This window comes from Pangasianodon hypophthalmus, chromosome 12 (assembly GCF_027358585.1).
Source record: "Pangasianodon hypophthalmus isolate fPanHyp1 chromosome 12, fPanHyp1.pri, whole genome shotgun sequence".
Classification (NCBI taxonomy): domain Eukaryota; kingdom Metazoa; phylum Chordata; class Actinopteri; order Siluriformes; family Pangasiidae; genus Pangasianodon; species Pangasianodon hypophthalmus.
The window spans coordinates 15,583,741-15,609,221 of record NC_069721.1 but is presented as its reverse complement, the minus strand read 5'-3'; the positions used below and the strand labels follow the sequence as shown (position 1 = coordinate 15,609,221).

Genomic DNA, 25,481 nt, shown 5'->3' with positions numbered 1-25,481 from the left:
ACTCCTGAGAGCTCCTGTGCCACCATATGCTGGTTTACTTTTGCTGCAGTGAACTGTTTGTTTGGGGGAAAGCCAGAAACAGGGAAATTCACTTATATAGTCCTCTTGCATGCAAAGGTAAAATCATAATAATGATTAAAATTTTAGATGAAAGATTCAAAACATGTCTGGGTGTACAAAAATTTCCAAAAATATTTTCTGGGATGTTTTTTTCTTAAAAGATTAGTTATTATTTGGTTATCTTCCACACCTGACGCAGCCCATCAAGAACCTGATAACAAGCTCATAAATGAAGCGGGACTGATAGAGCAGGGAGAGATCTACAGTATTTGTTTAATTCTTGCTCATTTTCTGACAAATGATTTGTTGTTAAGACCATTAAAAGCTTAACATTTTGCCATTTTGGACTTGGCCCTTTTTTTTTGTCATCAAGGTGTGTATTTGTGTGTATATGTATGTATGTGTGTGTATATATATATATATATATATATACACACACACTGTATATATACAGTTTTTACAGATATGTTTATCCTTCCAATCACCTGCATCTTTCCTGTGGGATCAGATCAGAGGGTCTGTCCAGTTCAGGTGTCCGCTGTACCTGCAGTGCGGTGAGAGCTCTGATTAGAGCATCGGGTTAACACACACACACACACACACACACACACACATACAGCAGTGCTGACTGACTCTCACATCACGAGACTGAACATGACCTCCCAGCACATCTCTAGCCTAAAGCATATCGGTGCTTTTACACCAACACAACAATAAAAGGTGTACAAACAATCGCGCGCCACCTTCCAGTCCGCATCTCCGGGCACTTTGCGGGATCCTGAACACGCACGACACACACACATAAACCGACAGCCTGTAGAAAAGCCCTGGCAGCATGCGAGACACCGAAAGCGTCTGTTTTTCTACCTGCACAAGTTGACATTTGGTGCAACGCCTTGCCTTCCAACACCTTGCAAAACGGATGGAAACGATTTTCGTCTGCGTCCGTGAGTTGGAGCGAAAACCAATCAGATGCACAGCACTGAAAAAAATACAGGACGTCTATGTTTTCCCATTGATAAACCCTGAGCGATGGCTTTATGCCTCGGATCAGTTGAAAGAAAGCTGCGCGCGGACAGCACCGCCAGGGAGCGCATGGCGGAAACGGAACCCACACACACACACACACACACACACACACACCGCTATTTCTGAAGTGGCACACACACAGGCGCAGGACCTCGGGCTTTCTATCTGAAAGACAAAGTCTAAAGATAAATCAAGTAGTAGCGACAAGTTTTCAGATTTGTATCAGAAGCATAAACACATACATAGAGCTTAGATAAAAGTAAAGCAACTCATGTGTGCTCTCAGAAAAGAAAAACAAACAAACAAACCAACCTACAAACAAACAAACTCCTACATAAAGACGCCTGGATGCAGATCAGGAATCTCATAAATGCAGAGTAATATAATAAAATCGGAAATAAGTCGCAAAGTCGTTATTAGATTAAATTAGAATAATAATAACAATAAAAACAGCAGGAATGGTGAGAACAAGACGCAGATGATGACCGAGCGCGTGCAGTAAGTGAGGAGCTGAGCAGTGGTCGAGTCCCGGTGTAATGTCCTGTCCTCTCCTCTCCTGTCTTCTCCTCTCCTGTCCTCTCCTGTCCCGCAGCCAGCCTGACCCTCAGCACTCTCTCCTCAGCATGTATACACGGCGCATTCCTTATATAGGCTGAGCTGCAGTTGTTGTGCAGCCCCGCAGATTCCTTTCCTTTTCTCCTTCCAGTTACCACCCAGAGCCACACACGTACACGTACAGCCCTCAGACAGGTTCCTCACGCACTCACTCACTCTCACGGCTTCCACGCTAACGGCGCTGCAGAGATGCTTCATGGACGATGTATGGCTTAGACACGCCCTTACTCAAGCTTCCACAACTTCCCGCAAAGTTTCGAATAAAACCGCACAACAGCCAAATGAGCACTTGAGGACTTTCCGTTTTTTCTTCAGCCAAACAGCGACGCGTTTCCCGTTATCTGACTAACGGTTTAGTCAGGGGAAAGCACACACCTTTAAGCCAGAGGTCGAGCTCAGAAATCCCGCATTCTCACACAGAAAGAGACGAGACATAGCTCTATTTGTGAACATGTTTATTTTGGTTGTTGGTACTGAGAGACAGTGTGTAGTGTGTAGTGTATAGTGTGTAGTGTGGCTAGCACACTGGCTACCTGCTACCACGCAGTACACAGGCAATAGCGGAATAGCGGAACAGCCCATTGTACACGGATAAGTTTCTACTTAAAAGAAAACCCAACAAACTTCACGGAAACACGCTTTCCACACACACACGTTTGTTTCGTGACAAAACTTCGAGGCCACGTATAAAACAAACAGGTTGTTTTGAGGCGAAGCGGAGATTAAACTATAAACAGGTACATTCTGCGAGGAAATAAGTTTCAGCTCGCGCGCAGGGAAAACAGTCGCTGATAGAGGGGGAAAAAAAAACAAAAAACAAATAAAGGATTGAACAGGAAAAGTTTATATACTATACAAAATGTGAAGGAAAGTAAACAGGGAGTAGTGAGCGCGTGAGGCTGGGAGCGTATAACGGTCCACGGTGCGCGGTGCCGCTAGGCGGAGAGAGCCAGGTATAACGGTACACTCACTCACTCACACACACTCATACACACTCACACTCACACACCGCTACTTTCCGCTCACTTTGGCTGATTGGAAAAGTCCCACCGCACAATTTCAGCGTCCGATCGAGTCAAGAATAAAGGCAAAGCGCTTGTTTACTCACCGCTCGTCCTCTTTGGGTTCGCCTGCTTTCTGCGCTTACACCTGGGGCCATCCGCCATGATCCTTTCGCTGTGTGTAAATGCCGTGGCGGAGAGTCACCTCCTCTCGGCCCCCCACACCTCCCCTTCACCTCCCCTCCCTCCTTCCCCTAACACTCCACCTCCCCTCCCTGCACCTGGTTTACGACACTCGGCTTTACGACATTACCTTCTGGCTGCATACACCTCTCCCTCCCTCCGTCCCTCCCCTCTCGCGTTCTCTCTCTCTCTCTCTCTCTTTCTCTCTCTCTCTCTATTTGGCTGAGCCGGAAACCGCACACTACTGTACGAAACAGTAGGCTGTGCCACTAGCCTGCCACCTGTGGTATACGGACAGATCCTCTTTTTCACACACACACACACACACACACACACACACACACAGCAACTTACACAACACACACAAGCCCCCTTAGCCATCTTCACTGCTTTCATGCTTCACTTTGTTGCTTTATTTTGTGCTTTTCAAGACTGGACACATGGTACCCTAATGCCACACATTGCTTTTCATATAAGTTTGATCACTGTGTTTTAATTTTAATAAAATAGTTTTAAAAGAGATGATCACTGGCAGCACATTGGCACAGCGGGCACCGGTTTAATCCTGAGCTCGGGTTATTGTTTGTACGGACCTGCTGTGCATGTTCTGCACATGGGATTCCTCTGGGTTCTCTGGTTTCCTCCCACCTCCTAGAAACATGTGAGTGAATGAGTGTTTGTGTTTGTGTGTGTGTACATGGTGCCCTGTGATGACTGGCGTCTCATATTCCCGCTACACACCCGGTGTTCCTGCCACAGGTTTCAGATCCAACGCGACTCTGACCAGGATAAAGCAATTACTGAGGATGAATGAATGAAAAATGAAAAATGAAAAAATGAATGAAAAATAAGATGTGGTATGGTGTGTCCAGGTTTGTAGGTTTGTGTGCCAACAGAGGGCAAGATCACACTTTGTTTGTTTCATTGGCACCACCTTTATATACAGTACAAGCATGGTTCTCAAAGTGGGGTCCAGGGACTCTCAGTGGTCCATGAAGTATAGTCATGGGATCTGCAATTTTATATTTTTGGTTCCAGTGGTGGAAAACCCTTATAGTCATTAACCTGTTTGACTGGTCTCTTGAATTGAATGGCTTAAATCTGAATCTTAATAACTCAAAAACAAGTAGACCTTTAAATAGTGTCAGCTTTTTTTAATAAAATGTGTTCTGAGAGTGAAACGTTCAGGAATAAAAAAGGCTATGACTCCTGATATTTTGAATAATTGCATTTGCAGAATGATGATGTTTGTAAAATAAATTTGTACTGAGTAGGGTCTATGGAATTCTTCTTGCAGTTAAAGTGGTCCCAGACTGCAAAAAGTTTGAGAACCCCTGATGCACATCTATATCTATTGTAATCCTTGGTGTAAAATAAAAGACTACATATTTGCATCCATGTATCGGTTTCATAATTGCTTTACAGATTCTGGATGCACAATGGAGTCTAAAAGCATATGGCACAACAATAGTTTATATCAGCATAGGCTGGATATAATCAGTTAGCTCTGCATGGGTTACGAAGGTGTAATAGATCTCTCAGAGATGAGCTGAAGTGGAAAGGCTTATTTCAAGGGTGACAACTGCCACCTTGTACCACCCATGTGGCCACGCCTCAGCATAGCTCACATCATCCTAGACTATTCTCCAAACAGAAGAGGTCTCTGAATAACCCAGAGAGCCCCAAGTGACCAGAGACATGCATGGACATCTATTATTAGGCCAACCTAGCTTAATATGTTCAGCTCACAGTGGATGGAAACTGATGGTGTAAATGCAGTAAGTGCCATAGACCGTTTGTTTAGTTTTGTTTTTGTTTTTATTGCGTGGTGTAGAAAATGGTTACCTGTCTGCACCTGTCTGCTCCTGTCCTCGACATTGTTTTTCTTGGGTGTTTCAGGTAACTATGTCCCTCAAAAAAGGGTTTATTCAAATACATAATCTATGACACTCTTGTGATATCTCAGTAAATCCCATCAATCAATCTTATATGAACAGCACTCTTTTTTTTTTAAACCTGATCTCATTCAAAATTTGTACAACTTTAAACAAATGTGTGGCTGGATTTCACTTGATTTCAAGATAGAAACGTGATAGAACTTGATAGAAATTGAGTTGTGAGAATTTTTATGTATCTGCAAGGGTGACACCATATTGGTAAGGACATAGAATGCCTGTCACTGGAATGCTAATTTTCCTTATTTGTGCAATAGATCAGAGCAGGATAATTTTATTACATAAAAAAAACCCAACAGATCAAGGTCATTGGCTCTGATTGGTGGCTTCCAAAGCAAAATATATCTGACGTCACCTGACTTCCCATTTAACCTGATATGGTTTACAAAACTGACAGGAAAATTTCTACTATTAATTTTTTATTGGACACTTAGATTTTTATTTATTATTACATACATTGGTGTTTACAGGTTTAGGTGTAGCCTACAGGCAATGTCAGCATATTGTTGGTCAGATTGTGTGTGAGTGTGTGTCTGTAGGAAGAAGGAATGTGATGTGTATCCCAAGGCACATGAGGACCAAGGATCATGGGACCCTTTCTCTGATGATTCAATCGTCCACCCAATGAAAGAGCTCGCTGTTCCTCTGGGACTGTTTATGCTGTTGCACACAACCAGAGAGAAAAAGAAAAAGAGGGAGATGCAGACATGAGATAGAGAAAGAGAGATTGTGGAAAAAATGGGGAGCGTGATAGAAAGATGGAAAGAAATAGAGATAAGGAATGAGAAATAAAAGATAACAGAAATGATTAGCAGTTTCCAGTAGCACATCCTAGATGTTTTGTGTCCTATCAGGCAGAGCTTATAATAAAGATTTACGAGGCCCTGATTACACGATGAGAGTTTCAGAAATATGATAGCATCAAGGCAACATGTGAAGAACTGAATTCATACTAATGGGAACACAGGAGTTATGTGACACAAAAAAAAACTCACATGCAATCCAGTGTGGTGTAGAGCCATTTTTCTGTTGCAGGTCACATACGTGTGTGTTCTAGCAGTGCTGGTGTTAGAGAGGGCAGCGCTGGGCTATTCTTGTACCTGCTGATGCCTATCAGGTTTCTGATGGACCTCAGCTGGGTGTGGTACAGGATTGAGTGGACATTGAGTGGACATTTTTCTATAGGGTATCTATATAACATAATAACAAAACCACTAAGAACAAGCATATTTATCTTACGTAATATCAATGGCTCTTTATTTGCCAGTCAAAAATGTATTTAATTAGACACACACCCTAACTTTTGAAGCAGTGAATTGACTTAAAAGTGTAACTACGGTGATAAATATCCTGAAATCATGTTCATGTTTCATATATGTTTATTATCATTGGAAAATATGAAGTAAGTGGGTCAAATGATGTAATTATTGCATTAAATCATACATTTTAAGGACCATCTCTATCTCATATCTCCAGTTGCTTTATCTATTGCTTCCTGTAGCTCGTTTCACATGTGCTCTTTTACTCAATGTGAAGGCCAGACTGGATTGAAGAAGGTGCTACTCCCTTCATCATTTCAGTGCTTCCCCTTGACTGTGGCTGCACACAGTGAATTATTCAGCAGGACAAAGTGCTCCACTCCTAGGGTGAGGCCTGAAAGAACAACACATTATAGGAGCATTAACATCCACAGCATCTCAGTGGTACTTGGCAACAGTGCAAACAGCTTTATTTTAATGGGGATAATTGCTCCAGATTTGATACATGTATTAATGTTTCCTGATTCATGGAAACTTTTTGGTTTCTACATCAAATCAGATGAGTAACAGTGGAACAGCTTTGGTCTCATGAAGTCAAATTCAAGCACAAAACAAGGCACACAAGTCATTCTTTAATTCTGTTACTGAACATAAAGTACACCAATAACTTACTTAAGGGTGGTGTTTATAGAGCTACATGTCACCTACATAAACCCTTCATGGAATCTGACATAAACCTATATAAACATTTCATAAAGGCTTTTTCCAAACAGCGTCAGCTAACATGATGACTTCTTTCTTCAATTTTGACATCAAGCGACTTAACATCTAAGTTGAGTGACAGATATTTGATGATTTACAAAAAAGATAGTTGTTTTTTAATCTATTTATTATTATTCTTAGATTATGTGGAGCTTCCGCCATACAAGTCCCTGTGAATAAACTAGAAATTATGTACTAATGTAATTAGTGTATTAATGTAAATAATGTATTAAAATGAGTGTGTTAATATACACCTATCATCAGCACTATTGTCAAAGCTGCTGTTATAGAAAATTAATTAACACCTTCTGACCAATCAGATTCGAGACTTCAACAGACCTGGGATATATGATGCCATAACACACTATTTTAGAACAAATTGATTTTTAGCTCAGTTACTTCTAGTATATAGAATAATGTCATATAGTTTTCCAAGGGAAAGTTCTACAGAAATGACAGTTATGAGTTATGTATATTTTCTCTGGCATTTATGTAAAGTGAGTTTAATTATAATGAGTTATACACATTTTCTCTTACTAATTTAAACAGAGATTGGCTTGAATTATTGACATCAATGAATCACATCATCATACTCATCATAAGTCTTAAATCATAAGTCATAAATCTCATAACACAGCCTTATTTGAACAATCATTTATACCACTTGACTCAAATATTATAACACTGTGATCTCAAAATTGACGAAAACAGCCTTTATGACAGCTATGAGTTGTTATAAAGCATTTATGCTGGTGGCACTCATCCCTACAAATACTTCCCCCTAAGTAAAATGTAATTAATTTTGGGAATGATCATGGAAACAAGGTAAGATTTCAAATGAAGCCAAATGAGAAAGTGGCTTGTAGTATAATTTTTATTCCAGAATGGAGTGGCAGTGACATTCTGGGCATTCTGGGAAACTTACTTACAGGAAGCTATGTTGATAACACTGTAGTGCCTTAAGACTGCCATGTCACCAGTCGGCATCGGCTCCAACTGTAAATATCTGGAAAAGGAAGGGTCGAAGAGAGAGAGAGAGAGAGAGAGAGAGAGAGGTTGAACTTTATTGGATGAACCTGATTGGGCTTGGAGCCCTAGTGGTACCACAAAAATCCCAAAACCTGTATTTTAACCTGTGTTTTTGGATTTTTGTGGTACCACTAGGGCACCAAGCCCAATCAGGTTCATCCAATCTCTCTCTCTCTCTCTTTCTCTCTCTCTCTCTCTCTCTCTCTGACCATTTGCTTCCCTTTCCTATGGCTTAGAAACTCAGTAAACTCAGTAATCAAACAAACCACTTTGCAAGGATCATGTCTCAACCACATGGTATACGTATATACAAGGTATACGTCACTGAGTGAACCTGATTGGGCCTGGAACCAGAACACTAACAAATGCTGAAACATAAAGGTGAATAACAGACTCACTGGCTGCAAGAGAAGGTGTTTTAGTAAAGAGCTGGCTTCAACAGAGATCAATGACGAGGTGTTTCAAAAGACACACACACTCTTGCATTCTTGCTTTCATGCTAAAGCAGAGCAGACTGGAAAAAAGACAGAGTTATAATTCAATGGAAAGTCCAGTCTTTTCCCGTTTTCCTTGGATCAATCTGTTTTAGCATGAAGTCATATTTTCATGTGCCAGTGGAAAACAAAGAGTAAAAATAATGCTACCACAAATATGAAGTAGCATACAGAAATTTGGTTATTAAAGCAGTAGCCAGGATGTTCGAAGCCTCTGTTTTGAGGTGGTGTTGATGGGACCACCCATCTAGACCAAAATATAACTCAACTGCCATTCAAGAGCCCCTGAGCTGATTCCAGCGTGCACACGGAAAGCAGCAGGTTAAAACAACTCGATGACTTCATCAACCAAAGTCATATTTTTCACCTGATTAAGTAAAAAGGCAGGAATACCAGACCTCTATTTTTGTCTGTCATTTTCTCCTTGTCCTTCTTTTTTTATTTGTGCCATTATACATGACCATTTTTTTCCCCTTTTTACCTTGTGTGTGTCTCTAATGCATGGGAGGAGGCAGACAGGGGGTTGGAGAGGATGAGGGGGGGTGAAGGCAGAAAGCCATCCTCCGTGCTCTACATTAAGGGATCAGGCTGTGTCTCTGTAAATGAGTATTGATCCTGCTTCTGGCGGGATCGTTTAGGAGATTAATGCTGGCAGTAGTTGTGGTGGTGGTGGGAGGGGGGTCTCCAACCGAGGCAGGGAAGCCGGCGCAGAGCTACCCAGGACAGAGGACCTGCTGTGGGGCGCTGAGGAGAACAAACCCCTGCCTCCCCTCCTCACCATCTGGACCAAGAGCCCAGGGCACCAGCTGCATGGGGGAAGGGTAGAGAGAGAGAGAGAGAGAGCGACAGAGAGAGAGAAAGAGGTGGAGAGTAACGGACTGAGAGAGGAAGAAAGGAAGGAAGAGGGGGAAGGATAAAGGGATGAAAATGAAAAGAGAGCTGCAAATGAAAGGGAGCACATGAGGAAGAGGGAGAAAGAAGCAATGCGAAGCCAAGACACACGCAAGGCACTGACTGTGAAAGAGAGAGGAAGAGAAAGAGAGGGAAGTGAAGAATCACAGGCAGCAAAGAGAAAGAAGAAGCACAGGAAGATAACAGCAATGAAAGAATGTTAAAGATGAACATAGATTTCCATGATGGAGAAAATAATGTGTGATGAACAAATGAATAAATCAGATCAGAATATAAGACCATGGGAGTCGCATGGAAAGAATGAGAAATAGTGAGAAAGAATAAATGCGGGAGGGAAAATAAAAGAAAGAGACAGGTGGGAGAGAAACTGAACTAAACCTTAGAGCTGAGGAGAGAAAGAGACAGAACAGAACAGAGGAAATCAGCCATGATGGATGAGAGGAGGCAAAAAGGGAGTAAGGGAGCAGAGTGGCTAAAGTGGCCCAAGGGAATCTCCCCAACATGGGGCCTAAGGAAAACCATTACAGAATTACAGAGCAAAAGAGAAGAATTCGTTTAAAGGTGCATTTTGGAAGCCCATAAGAGTATAATGAACTCAGGAAGCTGGATGCAGGTGTGGAATCTTTAATGAACAATGTGAAGCAGAACAATAAAACAAAACTGAGACAAAAACTTCACTAAAACATGAACTTAAGGAACTAGTCACATTACAAAGTGTCATGTGTCCGAAATGGCATCTTACTTCCTATTCCCTGCAAACTACAAGGTGCATTATGGGTACTCTGCAGAAATAGGCTAAATAGTTGGGCTCTAACCTACAACACACACTCTGAATTGCTGTTTTTTCAGGTAAACCTACCATAGCCTATAGGTGCACTTCCTGCCCCCAACCACTACACACACACACACACACACACACACACACAATGTGTTACCTCCCATTAACAATGTCCATCAGTGCAAACTGACCACCAATGGACCAGGTGCTGTGTTCACAAAGAATTTTTTTTCTTACCACGAAGAGTTCTCTTAGTTCAAGTGCCACTAAACTAAGAGTTTCTAACTAAGGCTAACTAAGCTTCTCCTTAAAACCTATTCACAAAAGGAAGGTTTACTAAGAAATTCCTAAAGTAAGAGGAAAGGCAGGGTCGACCCTGGTGCTACGGATGACGGCCTGTTTCATGAACGAAGATGTGGTAGCAAACAAAATCACAGTGCATGATGTAAAAAAATATATCAGTATTAATGACTTCATACATGAAAACAATATTTCAAGTGTTCATGTCAAATACTCAATGTATTTTCTGTAAAAGTCAACCTGTTAATTTGCCATTTAGGATTATTTGTGGTTTGGTCTTAATGAATTAGGCTTCCTCTGGTGTACCCCATCTGCAGGTTTAGAACCTGCACTTAATACTAAAATGTTTTGTTAATTACTCTTAGGAAAAAAAAAATAGGATTTCTTCTTAAATCAGCCTGTTCTCATCTACTAGCTGTTTTTTTCTGAATACGACCCCAGATGTTATATCCAACTAAGAGTGGTGCTGTAGTCAGAAACTGACACTATTAAAGTGCTAGAGGATGAACACAAGCTGTGCATGAAAAAAAATTCAGTCTCTAACTTTACATCTACAAGTTGCACCAACCAATTGCTAGTAAGTGAACACAGAGTTTAAAAACCTCAGTAACATTGCTGCACCTGATATACTTGTATTAATGCTGAGCACACAACCAGTTAGTGTTATTGTCACTGTGCTGAGAATCATCCACCACCCAAATAATATCTGTTCAGCTGTGGTCCCTTGTCGCTCCCTTTACAGTGAAGGAAAGACGGAATGGGTGTAGATACAAGAACACTAATAAAGAGGCCAGCGAGTGTATTTTTGCCTTGGAGGAATAGTTTAGCCAAAAAATGAATTTTATAACATTTTACTAAGATCACATGAGCGTTTCTTTTGTTTTGGACTAGTGCTATGAGGCTTATATAAAGAACAAGTGATGGAAATGTACCAATGTAACCTGCATACTTGGAAGAAAACCATGTAAAAAGTAAAATCAAGAACAGAACATTTTCAAGTGTTCTGATTTAGCTTTGTCTGCAAGTAGAATAAATTTGATCATGCAGATGGACAGTATCTCCATATGAGAACAAATCTAAGAGCAGAATGAACTTTTGGCAGCAGAACCTTTGCCAGTAATACAAAAGGAATTGTTTATCACATATAATCACAGTTGCACCACCTTACCTATAATGGCCAACAATATGTTAGCATTTTTAGAAAATCCAAAACTAGTATTGTGTCAGAGCATTGCACATGCTCTTGTGTTTCAGTGTGAAAGTCCAGCAGCAGAAAGTCCAGTTATGAATGTCATAATGCTGAAACTATTCCAGCGTCTTGCAGCCCTCACAGGCCCAACAATGGAATGTTTTGAAGGCGAGATCATGATGTCAGTTGCACACTGCTGCCCCTTCCAAGAGCAAATTTGTTATGAGCTCACTTCCCGTTCTGCAGATTGTCCTTGAACGGAGCCGTGGTTCTGACGCCCAACAGGGTCCAGCCGCTCCCTGAGTAGATGAACATCAGGCCAACTGCTGTAGTGCTTCAACATCTGTAACTCAATCGTTAAAAAAATGTCTTCATCTGTTGTGCGAAAAGGTATGGACCATTAAGTGTAAAGTGCATCCACATACAGACAAAGGTGACAAAGCAAAAAAAAAGGTGGTTTGGGTCCACTTGTGCATTTAGACAGAAGAGTCGCTGCAAATGAATATAAACTTATTATGATGAAACACTATGCTGATGATACTGGTCTCTTCCAAGACAGCCCCACCCCCTTTCACTGGATTTGATAAGGATGAAAATGATGTAAATCATATGCTATGGCCTTCACAGTTACCAGAGATCAACTCAATTAAACACCTGTGAGAGATTTTGGACTGATGTCTTAGACAGTACTCTACGTCACCATCATCAAAACACCAACTGAGGAAATATCTTTAGGAAGAGTGGTTTTTATTCCTCTAGTATAGTTCCAGAGACGTGCAGAATCTACACCAAGGACTATTGAAGCTGTTCTGTGGCATGTGGAAGCCCAACACCTTACTAACTCACTTTATGTTTTTCCTGGATTTGTCTGGATAAAATGTGGGGGCAATATAGTCTTTTGACCACTTCGTTGTTGGAGAGAATCTTTTGTTCCCATTGGATTATGAAACAAATTTGCAGGCATGATTGATTTATGTTTTTCACTTGAATTAATAAAAGGATGCAGTTTGAAAGTCATTTACACATGGACTTTCAAAAGAAAACCACCGATTCCTCATTGCACAGCCTAACATGGAAGGTCGCTACAACAATAATTTCAAAGATAATGTAGAAAAAACAATGAGCCGTAATATAGCTATGCAATGGATCTGAGTTTCCTTATTTCAGACTTCACTTTTCTGGGCTGGAAATTAGCTTTATTCTTGTTCAGAACAGTGCTGTACAGCTCTGCCCCTTTTCCTTAAAAGGCAACTCGCAAGTCATAATTATGCAGTTTAGAGGGGTGGTGTTGGGAAAAGGGGTAGGCTTGTCATTGATTTCATTTGCAATTCTTCTAACAGGCTGCAGAGGGCTCTTTAAATTACAAACTGCCCCTTTTAGGTCAGCTAATCCGTTGTTTTGGTCAGATAATCATATGAGAACGTAGAGAGAGAGAACATTTTGCAGTGTGTGACCTTTGCTTGAATGTACTGAATATGCTGAATGAATGAAATGGTTGACGAACACTGCAATTATATTCAAATGTGTGTGTATGTGTGTGCATATATGTGCGGGTGAGCTAAGTCTGTCAAGCAGTTCAGCAGAGATCCATTCCAAATGTTCCGTCAAAAATCACCTCACAACCACAGCTAAAATTTATGCTGTGTATGTTGGAAGCTCAAGCATTTTCTACTGCTCAGTTGCTGGCGTGACTACCTGGAAGAATCACACGCATACACACGCACACAGTTCTATAATTCCGTATATCAAAGTTGTTTTTGGAGGAAACCTCCCACATATTAGGTGTGGTAGAGAGAGAGAGAGAGAGAGAGAGAAAGAGAGAGAAGGAGAGATAGAGAGAGAGAGAGAGAGAGAGTTTCAAGCACATTTAACATTTTTCCAGATAATGTACTGATAGTCAGTCCCTGTTTTCTTCTAAATTTTGCTTCCCATGGTTCAATCTTTTAAACCATTTACTTAGCGGTTAGATTAAATTAGAATTTATGTTTTCTCTTTACTTCCAATTCCTCCCACTGTTGATTTTTGTTAACAATAATTTAGGATTTATGACTTAAGAAGAATTCAATTAAGAATGTTTTTTTTCTCAAACAGCTTCTACCCATGTTTGAAATATACCTGTGTGTTTTCATTCTTACACATTATTAAAGGTGAACAATAACTTTCGCATAATTGAAAGCAATGATCCTGAAGAAGTACTTTCAGTTAGAAATAATTTTTTGGATATATCAATGTTCTCTCTTGAAAGATCTCATGCATACACAAAATGTAATAATATTATGTTTACATGGGACTAGTTATATCTTTTTGAATTCAGAAAATGACAATAATATCAAAAATTCCCCATTTCTGATTCAAAATAAACATGGAAATCCATTAAGCCTAGTGATTTCCATTACAGATTATTTTTTTGTTTTAAATGGAGCAAGAGGTCATACATGAAATATACAATCACTTTATAATCACATCCTGGCATCCTAAATTGAACCCTAATCAAATTGTGAGGTCCCTAGAGATTTCAGTAAAGTGTTGCTGTGTGCAGTGGGTCATAGCTGCAGCCTGAGACTCACACACTCTGTAAGATATCTTATACAAGGCCTGATTATCCAGACCTTCATTAGCTGAATCAGGTGTGTTAGACTAGAGAGAAACAGAAGGCAATGTAAAGGTCACTCAGGTCTCAGACTGAGAAGCACTGGGCTGAAAGAGCTGTATACATATATTTTCGTCCTTCATCTTCAGTAAGCACTTTGTCCTTGTCACGGTTGCTGTGGAACCGGAGCCTGTCCTGGGAACACTGGGCAGGAGGTGCAAATAGCCCCCTGGATGGGACATCCATTGCAGGGCGACATGAACACACATTCACATACTAATTTCCTGTATACATGTACGGTATGCACACATTCTGTACGCAGGGTTATGGGTTTGTGTAAAATGGGAGCATAGGATATTCAGGTGGTTGAAATAACATTTACAACCTAGTCTATGATGGGTGAGAGGCCATTGTTAATCTATAAGGGCTGCAAGACATACATGCAGCTGAGCACACACACACACACACATCAGAGAGGATAAAAGGGTCAGCAGTGCATGAAAGCTATAACTGTCTACAGGTCCAACCTCTCACCCCATAACTCACGGTGTGTGGTGGAAGATTTGAGGAATGAAGGGAAACATGTTAAATGGATAAAATCACTTTTACTGCACTTTTCACCACATCCACAGAGGTGCCGTATGTCATGGACCCTGCGCCACCTCTCGAGGGAGAGAGAAGAAGGAGGTGGAATGGACTGACGGCACAGAGGACTGGGACAGCAGACAGTGGACATGCAGGTCTGTACTCTTGGCAGAGCTCTATCAGTGTCTATCAGATAAGCTTTTCAAATTGTTTGAGATTTGATTTAAAGCTGTCAAGTATCATACACTGGGAAAGATACAACATATATCCATGCACAACAATTTATTACTTTATAAGTTTAACTGATCAAAGTTTAAAGCAAAGATGAATTACTGATTACCTATAAATAAAAAAATGGTTAAATCATCATGAATAACTGATTGTGAATATACATATAGTTTTGTTTGGGTTACATTTGCTACGTCAGCATTAAAGTCATCTAGAAAATAGACTTTTTCAGTACTGAAAAAAATGTGACCACAATTTGTGACCACATCTCATGTGGAAATTATTACTGGAGGATGTTATGACTAGAAACATTACCTCTGAACCTGTGAGCTAATCTAGTTAGCTAGCTAATTAAGCTAATGTTAGTGATGAACAAACAGTGGTTATGGTATATTTTGACAGGTTTGGTTACTGTGAAATAAATCATTATGAATCTAACAATGCAGACTCAGGAAATAAAGTCCTACTTCTATCTACCTGTGATAGAAGTGAGAATGTTTATTTGCAGCTAGCTAGCTGGCTAGCTATTAGTGATGACAGGAGGATATAGGGGTTTCCGGTTTATATATTAAAGCTTAGAGATGTTGTAGAGATGTTGTTGTTTCCAAGCCAATGTAAATTTTTTAGAAATTTACATTAGATTACCCAGGATTCTTTTACTTTTTCTTTCTAAGGTTATGAAATACACTGCCTGTGGCCAGAGGTCTGAAGGTTGCTAGTAAGAACTTTTGTAATCCAGGAGGACGGTTGCGTAATATCTAAATCTGGCATGTTTACTAGTCACAGACGTTGACAATATGGTTATGGATTTTAGTGGGATTGTGAGATATCAGGGACTGACACAGAGGCTAGTCAATATATAACAACTAACAGCACTGCTAAGATATTAGCATTCCTACCATATTCAGAGAAATGTGCTTAAAGATGTTGGTCGTGGTGTTAAAAAAAAAAAAGCTTTGAGCGTTGATGAAAAGCAGCTGATAATCAGCTACGCTTGTCCAGCTACTGAACCTGTGGAACACAATGCTGCACACTGACTCACTCTTTCTCTGACTGTGTCTGCTGACGATGACAGATTTCACAGACAAGTATGTCCAAATGGCTCTTCTCGCTTAACAGACAGCTCTATAGCCCACTGCCAGAGAGAGAGAGAGAGAGAGAGAGAGAGAGAGAGGGAGGGGGGGGACACAGAGAGAGAGAGAGAGAGAGAGAGAGAGAGAGAGAGAGAGGGAGGGGGGGGGGGGGGGACAAAGAGAGAGAGAGAGAGAGAGGCAAGAGAGACAGAGAGCTGGAGAGAGGGGGAAAAGACAGGGAAAGAAATAGAGAGAGAGAGAGAGAGAGAGAGAGAAGGACAAATATAATTGCAATAGAAAAACTACATAATTATTCAGTGAAAAAGAGAGCCCAAACATGTGAACTTATCTCACACACACACACACACACACACACACACACACAAGGTTATAATTCAGTGCAACAGGTGAAAATGTATTGAAGTGAAGATAATAAACACAATACATACATACATACCTACATATGTTTACTATCTATATATCTCTCTCTCTCTCTCTCTTTCTATATATATATATATATATATATATATATATATATATATATATTATATATGAATATATATATATTTATTTTAATAGTGAAGACAAAATGGCAACTTTAGTATGGACCAAAAAAATTTGTTTAGGGCCCTGTTAATCTTTATCTTAGGGTTTACTATCATTTGCTTGATGAAGAGTAAACAAACACATTAGGGTTAGGATTAAGTCTACTCTACTCAGGAGTAATTTTTTTTGCTTGCCGTAGTACCATTGAAGCTTCAGAGTTTTATATGTAATCTTATTAACATTATAATGGTGGTAAACACCCTGCTAGGATAGGTGGGTGATGTAAACAGTGATAAACTCTAGATTAGAAAGGAGTTACAAACCACACACAATCACACACATCCTTCATCAAAGGATCCTTCTAACATGTCCCAACATACAAACAATACAGAGAACATTACAGACACATAATTAATTTTTCCACAAACAAGAAGAGAAAACAAATAGGTCTGAAGCAACTCTACTTTGTTTCATAAATGTAATATTTAAACCAGTTACTTTTTTTCATCACATCTCTGTCTTGTATATTTAACACTATCTCAGTAAAGGGGCGGGTTCGCTTGATACTTCGCGAAGTACATGATTGGATAGCTGCATTTTCGCCTTTTCTGATTGGCTAAATTTCTCAAGCTGACCCGGTGTTGCGTGAGCTATTCTATTTTGTTTAGTGGGGGAAACATCCGACATTTTCTTTAACATGTAATAAAGTATAGCTTGTCTGAATCGGTCTTCAGACTTATATTCTGCTTTATTTTGAGGTATTATGCAGTTATAAAATGTTTGTATATGATATGACATCAGCGTGTATTCACTAGTCGGGGATTTTTTACACTAATCCTCCCCACAGATAGTTATTCATGGTCTGGTCCAAAATGGCTGTACAGAAACAGTTGTGAAGCTGTGTCGTTCTTCATAAGAAACGAATATGTTGCATTGTGCAAATTTATGAAGAGTCCTCTGAGGGAGCAGGAGGATATACGTGAAAAGGTGAGGCAAAAGAAGTTACGTTTGTTTCGTCGTGGGGTTTGGCTTTTCCTGCAGAAAATAAAACCCAATGGGGTTCCTGTGCAGTCTTATTACTGCGGTGTTTCAGCCAATGGGAGAGGACAGTGCAGCTTACAGGCCGTTACTGTATCATAACACAAGATAGCAAACTCTATAATTCCTTATAGAAAACTTGTTCCATAGATAAAATAACAGCAACCGTCATTTCTCAGGTTTGTCCATAAGATTGCTTCAAACATAATGTTCTTGCATGACTAGCTAGCCTTATAATTTCAGGCTGAGCTCATTATCAACATTAGCTCTGCACTGGACTGTGTAATACCTACTAAAGAGTAAATCTCAGGTGTTGTGATGGTTGTCTGCTACAAAATTACTTCTAAAAGATCCAAAAGAGCAAGAATAATATGCATCTAGCATAAGGAAAGACAATAACACGTTAGCATTTACTACCAGGAAGGTAGCAACAGCTAGTGCAGGGAACTGCAACTCCTGTCTCTCCCCTGCATGCACCATTGCAGTGAATGCTGGTAGATCAGAGTTTGGTAATGTTTTGAGTAAAACATTGAAAACTGCAATGTTTGTGCATGCATTTTCTAATTATCAATGAGCTGTCACTCCTGCCAGTCATTAGCCTGTTACTACTGCTCACTGTGTTGCAGTTTCAGGTTGTATACAGTCATGAAGGTGGGGTTGAGTAGTGTATTAGGCAAAGTACACAAGCTCTACCATAGCTGATTAAGGAAATGGAGCACTTTAAGCAAGATCAGGACTGAGATTTAAATGATATTTATACATTATGGGTTATTTAACTTTATACAATAAAATGTGTGTTTTTAACATAATTTCTCTTCTTCATATTGATTGCATGCTGCCCTGATTGATATTATTTTTAAGACTTATATGTGTATATATATGTATCAATATATATATATATATATATATATATATATATATATATATATATATATATATATATATATTGATGTGATGAAATATATATATATATATATATATATATATATATATATATATATTGTGTAAGGAAACATTTCCACTGAGAGAAAACTTTTTTTGTGGAGTTGATTTTGTGTTTTTGGATATTTTTTGTAGTGTTTTGCATCTCTTGGTCACTGTACATTCTGGCAGCTGTAAAAAAAATAAATAAAATATATATATATATATATATATATATATATATAATAAATAAAATATAGGCCCAGAGGAAAAACTGTGGGCATCTTTCGCACCCCAGAAAACAAGTAATGTTGACCCCACCATCCTGCCAATCAGCACTCATAGGTCTTTTTACACAATGTGAGTGCATTTGTAATAAATCTCTTAGTGCATTCAGTAATTAAACTTTCAGTGATTAAGATATGGTACAATTCCAGAATGGAAGAAAAACAGACTCTGTGTCAAGGAAGCTTATAATGCTTATATCCGTGTTAACATTTATCAGACTGGAACATTGCCTTTACATGTATTCTAACAAGCAGCACGGAGCCGCAATGGGTAGCAGTGCCCCCGTACTGAGAATTCACCCCACCCATCTGGGGTAAACTCTCCTTATCTTGATAGGTTTTGCATCCACCGTGACCCTGACCAGAGAGGTTACTGAAAGTGAGTGTGTGAGTCTGCGACTGCACAATTAAGCACACTTGTGATCAAAGAGTTAACTGTGATAATGGTGAGCTTAGCTAAAGATAACCAATTGACTAATTGGTCAATGAAAACCTTTCTTTGCATAGAAGTGTCAGGGTCAGCCATGATACAGCACCCCTGGACCAGATCATCAATTTAATCCATTCGTTTTCCTTCTGCTTTTCCTGGTTGGGGTTACAGTGGCAAAAGTCTGAGAAGGTGAGTCCAGATTTCTCTATCCTCAGCCGCAGATTCCTCCCAGGGAATCCCCAGACGTTCCCAAGCTAACTGTGAGATATAATCTCTCCAGTGAGTCCTGAATCTACCCCGGGGTCTCCATCCAGTACGATATACTTAATCTAGCTCTACTGGGAACTGACAAGGGCTGTCCTTGTAAAGTACCCAAACCACCTCAACTAGCTTCTCTCAAATTCGAGGAGCAGCAGCATCCCTGTTCAGAGGCTCAGTTGGATTGTTGAGCTCCTCAGCTTATCATAGAGAATAACCCTGAGGATCATTTCTCCTGCCTGTACTCGCATCCTTATTTTTTGAGTCTCTACTCACAGTTTGTGAGGTTAGAGATGTAGATTCACCATCATAGACTTGTACAGTGGCTGTAACACTGCTGCTGCTGACATGAACTGTTTGTCAACCTCGCATTCTCTTTTTCTATCATTAATGAATGAGATCCCAAGGTACTTAAACTCCATCACAGCGTGGTCTCTCCCCACACATGAAGAGAGAATGCCACTCTCTCTGGAAGTGAACCATGGCCTGTGACATTTGTTGTATGCAGTATGAACTAGTCATGCCCTGTGTCAGTACTTGGAAGAAGTACCTTTTGGCGCAATTACATCTACAGGTTTTTTGGGATATGTCTCCATCATCTTAGGGTAGTTGTCCTGTTGGAAAGTGAACCTCCACCTCCAGTCTCAAGTCTCTTGCAGACTGGAACAGGTTTTCTTGTAAGAATGCTTTGTATTTGGCTCCAACGATCTTGCCCTCAACTCTGAAAAGCATCCCTACAACATGATGCTCCCACCACCATGCTTCACTGTTCTCAGGGTTTTGAGCAGTGTTCGGTTTCTGACAAACATAGCACTTTGTGCCAATGTAAAAAGTTTAATTTTGCTCTCCTAAGACCAGAGAACCTTTTTTCCACATGTTTGCTGAGTCTCCAACATGGCCTTTGGAAAATCCATGCAGCCTAGAACTTTCTAGGAACAGGTGTATTTATATTGAATTAACTTTTTGCAACTAATTTAGAGGTTTCACAGCAGTGAGGGTTAATACTTATCCAGTCACAACCGAATAGTTTTGCAAACTGTATTGATTTTCCACACACTTCAATTTGTGTAGATTCATGACATATATTGCCAATTAAGTGCTGCAGTCCTGTGTTTTAATGTAGATTTGATGTATTGCATCAGCTCTTGACAAACTGCATAGAGTAAGGCAGTGTTGAGCTGAATTAGCTTGTTAACTGGATGTAGCTTTACACATAAAATCTGGGCCAACATCGCTTTTCCTCTGTGACAGTGTGGGTGTAATGAAAGCTCAAGCTTGTTGATGAAAATGAAGAGGTGAGTCATTATCTCTTGGTGGTTGCATGCTCATTGGCAGTTAAAATGTACAAAATCTGTTTGGGTGTGCTGCGCTGTGGAGGAATATCCTCACAGTACTTTTAGAGGATGTTGAGGTTTGTTTTTGCAGGTGAGAAGACACTGTGTGGTTTCACATGTGGTGAGAGAGAGGGCGACGGAGGCTTTTCTTCATTGCAGATGCTTATTTAACATTTCCGGTCAATCAGAACCATGTCAACATCACCCCACACACACCCTCTCTCACACACACACACACACACAAAGAACTCTACATTACACAGCTGAAACCAGTGAGTAAAGGGAAATTATCAGATTTTCCTTCTAGAGGCCTGCCAGTGGGTGAGTTTGTAGTGATGGCTCCCAGTGCTTCACACACACTTGGACTCGAGTGCTCTAATAGCAGCCAGCTTGTATTGTGGATGTCAGTAATACTGTGTGTGTCCGTGTTGCAATTACAGCTCAGAACTGTACGGGAAAACCGAGCTTTAATCACTGAGAGAGTTTCTGAACATATGCAGAACAAATGTCTTTGTTTTAAGATCAAAGTGCTTCATGGTAAATACGAAACTATTGCCAAAGAAAATATATGAACTTGTAGTCTTGCATATTTTATGAGTAACTCAACTTCTCTGTTCAGTGGAGCTGGAACCTTGTGGGCTAAATTCAGGGCTTCATGCCTGTTCTTAACTCATGTCCTGCATTCAGAGAGGTCACAGAAAAAGGTTGAGCAGAGTCATCTGTTTTGTTTAACTTTGGATTTGAGCAGCTTTGTTAGAAGCTCATTTATCATGTTAACATGAACATAGTGTTTATATTATTGCATACTGTGTTTCAAAAAACATATTTGTATACTATGTGAGACAAATCTTTTGTCCCATGTATTCACACTGAGAAATATCAACAGATGTAGTATACCGTCCTGGATATTTTACACTAACCTGTCCCAAGCTGTCTTCACATAACCAAGTTGGAGTGACACAAATCTGATTTTCTTACATAATGTGACACAGATACCTTTCTCAGGACTGTGTCAATCCTGAGCCACTTTCGTATGTGGTCCTGGATTGGACACGTATCCGATTTCCATGTGACGTGAACGAAAACAGATTGGAATTTATGTGGCTTTTTCTCATTGTGTATGTGCATGTTACTGTGGTCATCAGCAGTGACTGTATTCAGTGGAAATTGGTGATTTAGCATTACTTGATGTTTGTAGAATCAATTCTGGTGAAACTAGAAGGAACTGAGGAGCATAATGGAACAATTGCTAAGAAATCCGTGTGTGTGTGCAGAGCAGATCAAGATAGACAGATCTGATATGGGCAAAAAAATTGGAATTGTGCAAAGAACCTTGTAAGCGTGAACGTAACCATAGAGTTATGCGCTTTTATTTCTGTCATTATGAATGAACTTTGCAATACAATGAAAAACTCACATACACTATATGGCCAAAAGTATGTGGACATCCAGAGTTTGTCCCCCCTTTGCTGGATTGGTAATCTCAGCCCACCATTATCAAAGTTATTATAGTCATATTATTGATCTTTTATAGTTATTAGTTTATTTAACTGGTCACTTCATTTTAATATGTTTAATTCTAACCTCAGTGACTCGCATATCTAGGCCTGTAAATAATGCTGGAGTTTATAAGTATTTAACATTTAATTTACACTGGTAGATACTATCTATGCAGACATTTCCAGAAGTCCAAAAGTGGCCCAAACTATGTTGTAAAAACAGGCAAATGATGAGAGAGGCTGCTGGAAGCAACATTTGAGTGCTGTCAAGAAAGCTGAATATCAAATATATGTCAGACCGTTAGGTACAGCTATAGAGTGAAAGTGTCTGCTGACTGGAAGGAATCACCTGCACTCTGCAATCCTCTCTACAATTACCTTCTGAACTTGATGTAGATCAGGCCTGTATTTAAATATGGGGTTTGTATAAGAGCTGGTGCTGCATTATTTTTCTTCACTGTGAAACTAAAACTAAATACTTTTTGAAAACTAAGTTATAAGTCACTGTTTTTTAGTGGTTGTGTTTGCCAAAGCTTTGTACACATTTGTAATAGATTATTAAATACAAAGCTGTATGGGTGTGTTTTGCTGCGGAGATATGCACTCAAATGAAATTACTGGTGTATCCACCTCACTGAAAGTATACAGAAATTGAATATACAGAGCCAGTCCAATGCTGGTATCAGCATAAAAATGTGTTTAGACAATGCTCAGATACTAGCATCATTCCTCTGGATCTCTCTCTTTCTCTCTCTCTCTCTCTCTCTCTCTCTCTCTCTCTCTCACACACGCTCTCTTTGTTTATGCGTTTTGACTTTTAAGAGTCAGCTAGCTGTAAAATGAATACTTTCTTTGATGGACCCACCCAAAGGCGTATTACATACTCCTGCTTTCATCAATTCATAAACTTCTAAACTAGCTATTTTGTGACTTGCCTTTCACAGTAAGACAGGAACGAAGCACACCTTACGTACAAACAACAAGGAAAATGCATAAAGTGTAAATTATGAATGCGGCTGGAGATGTAGAACAGGAGACCGAGTGGACGTGGTAATGGCCTAGTGAATGTTTCATTCCCCAATAAATTGCACTCCCCGGCAGTCTATATGAAACTTCTCAACAGGCCTAATCTTCCAACAGGCCTAATAAACTAATGATCTTGAAAAGTAGAGACAGTAACCTGAGTTTTTTCCTGAGTCACTGCAAAGCACTAAACTCAGAGGGACTAGATGCTTGTAATGAGCCTACAGGAATTCCAGTAAAATAAAAACAGTGGAAACGTGAAAACGGCTGAGACTTTAGTAGCAACCCAGCTGATGTTTATGTGTGGGAGTAAAAATAGCAGCTGAGACATGGTTCCCACAAACTGAATCATGTTCCTGTCTCTTAGTCACATGACCTCTCTCCCTTTAAAGAGAGTGATTGGTTACAGATGTGACTGCGGTAAAAAAGCTGCATCATTACTTGATTAGAAAATAAACATAATTCAGGTATGTGATCAATTGCTATAGTTAAAATAGTGACATTTCTTCCTGTAGAAAATAATATAGAATGACTTGGTTGTATCAGAGAGGAAGGAACTAAATACTGATCAAATGACGGAGACAGGAAACTGCTAAATACCAGGCTAGTGACTGCTCCATCTGCTCTCTTCTTTTTTCCTTGTGTGATCTCAAAACTAGACGCAAAACTGTTTACATGTTACTAGATGTACAGAATGAACACTGACGCTTATAATATGGAATTACCTAGGAAGTAATCCTGTAGGTTTCCTGTCCTGTAACGTTGTGCTCAAAAGCTTTCTTTTTTTTTTTCCCTTTCTCCTAAATCTACCCATTACTTTTTCCTTGCCATCTTTCCTCTCTCCATCTTCTGCCTCACTCCACATAATGAGGTGACTCCTGTATGAGTCAGTAGTTGTCTGTGTGGTTATGTGGTCGAGGGAGTGAACCTGCTCTTATTATTCTGACCACATTAATGTGTCTCGTACCCAGCCCATAGGCGGCCTTGGCCTCACGTCACAAGCTTTTATTGCCATGCCAAACACACACACGTGCTACGGTGTGTGGGTGTGTGTGTGTGATTTTAGTATTATGGTAATAATAATGCAGCAGTACAGTAACAAATATGATATCAGAATACATGAAACCATTTTCACAGTATGTATGACAGTATTTCGGTTTACTACAAATGTGCTAGCAACAACACGGACACATTTTAACAATATGAATAATCTACTGTCTACAAAAATGAATTATTTAACAAGAAACAAAACAGTTGGTCCAAAAAAATTAATTTTAAATTCCAGTCAGTTACTTTTTGCTATGAGTAACAATAGACCTCATCAGTGCTGTATATAAATATTCACCACACCTGCAATACACATTTTTTTTTTTTTTTTAATTTCTGGGTTTCCAGATTAGAGATTTACCCCAGCTGGTTTTGTACCAGTATTGAATGGAAAATGTTCTCCAATCTGGCAACCCTGTCACACTGTGATTTATACTACAGTGCTGTTGTATTCTCGAATCTGATTTGGCAGAAGATGTTGATTAATTTTCTATAACAGCATGGCTCTGGCATAGTATCAGCTGCAGTTCCAATCACATTAATATTAATGTGCTCGTTTTAATACGTTTCACAGGATCTTGTAAGGCAGACCTCATCTAACAATAAGTGGATTAAAAAAACTTCTCCAACAATGAAAATTGTACAGACATTGCTCTGCTGAGGCTTTCTGTAAGGAGACATTTAACATTTTATGAAAGAAGACTTTAGTCAGTGTTAATGCTTTGAGATTAAGCTGTTCGTTTAGGTTTCTGCCACAGGGGAAGTATTCGGGACAGAGGACTTTTGTGGTTTCTCAGTTATGTAACTATAAATTGATAAAAGTGTGACATCTTTATTTGACAAAAAAACACTGGTAATTGTTGGCAGATTGCTATGGTGTAAGAGGAATGAAACATTTCAGACATGCTATTATTTGAAAATAATTGATTTAAGGGTGATAACTGCCCCCACTTTGTGTCGGGCTGTGGAACACTACTACGCTGCTGAGAAAAGTGTAGAGAGAGGAGGACACAGAGCCAGAGCTTCAGAAGTGTTCATAGATGGCACAGAGTCTGC

General features: G+C 39.7%; 2 protein-coding genes across 6 annotated transcripts in view; one reads left to right on the top strand and one right to left on the bottom strand.

Annotated features, from left to right (window-relative positions):
* The window catches only part of zeb1b (zinc finger E-box binding homeobox 1b), a 60,301-nt gene extending 57,343 nt beyond the window's left edge, over window positions 1-2,958 (bottom strand). Inside the window, exon 1 of one of the 2 annotated variants that reach the window (XM_026914941.3) lies at window positions 2,813-2,958. In XM_026914941.3, the coding sequence (XP_026770742.2) occupies window positions 2,813-2,870 (58 nt within the window). In that variant the 5' untranslated portion in view covers window positions 2,871-2,958. The other variant, XM_026914942.3, reaches the window with a different exon arrangement.
* An 11,703-nt stretch (window positions 2,959-14,661) lies between these two features.
* Window positions 14,662-25,481, top strand: part of znf438 (zinc finger protein 438) — a 47,128-nt gene continuing 36,308 nt past the window's right edge. For 2 of the 4 annotated variants that reach the window (XR_008302992.1, XM_053238721.1), the window contains exon 1: window positions 14,662-14,896. Coding sequence is in view for 1 of the 4 variants with exons in the window: in XM_053238721.1 (XP_053094696.1) it covers window positions 14,746-14,896 (151 nt within the window). In the remaining 3 variants the exon portion in view is untranslated. Of the gene's footprint in view, window positions 14,897-17,267; window positions 17,576-25,481 lie in introns of those variants that run through there. The other 2 variants (XM_053238724.1, XM_053238723.1) reach the window with 2 other exon arrangements.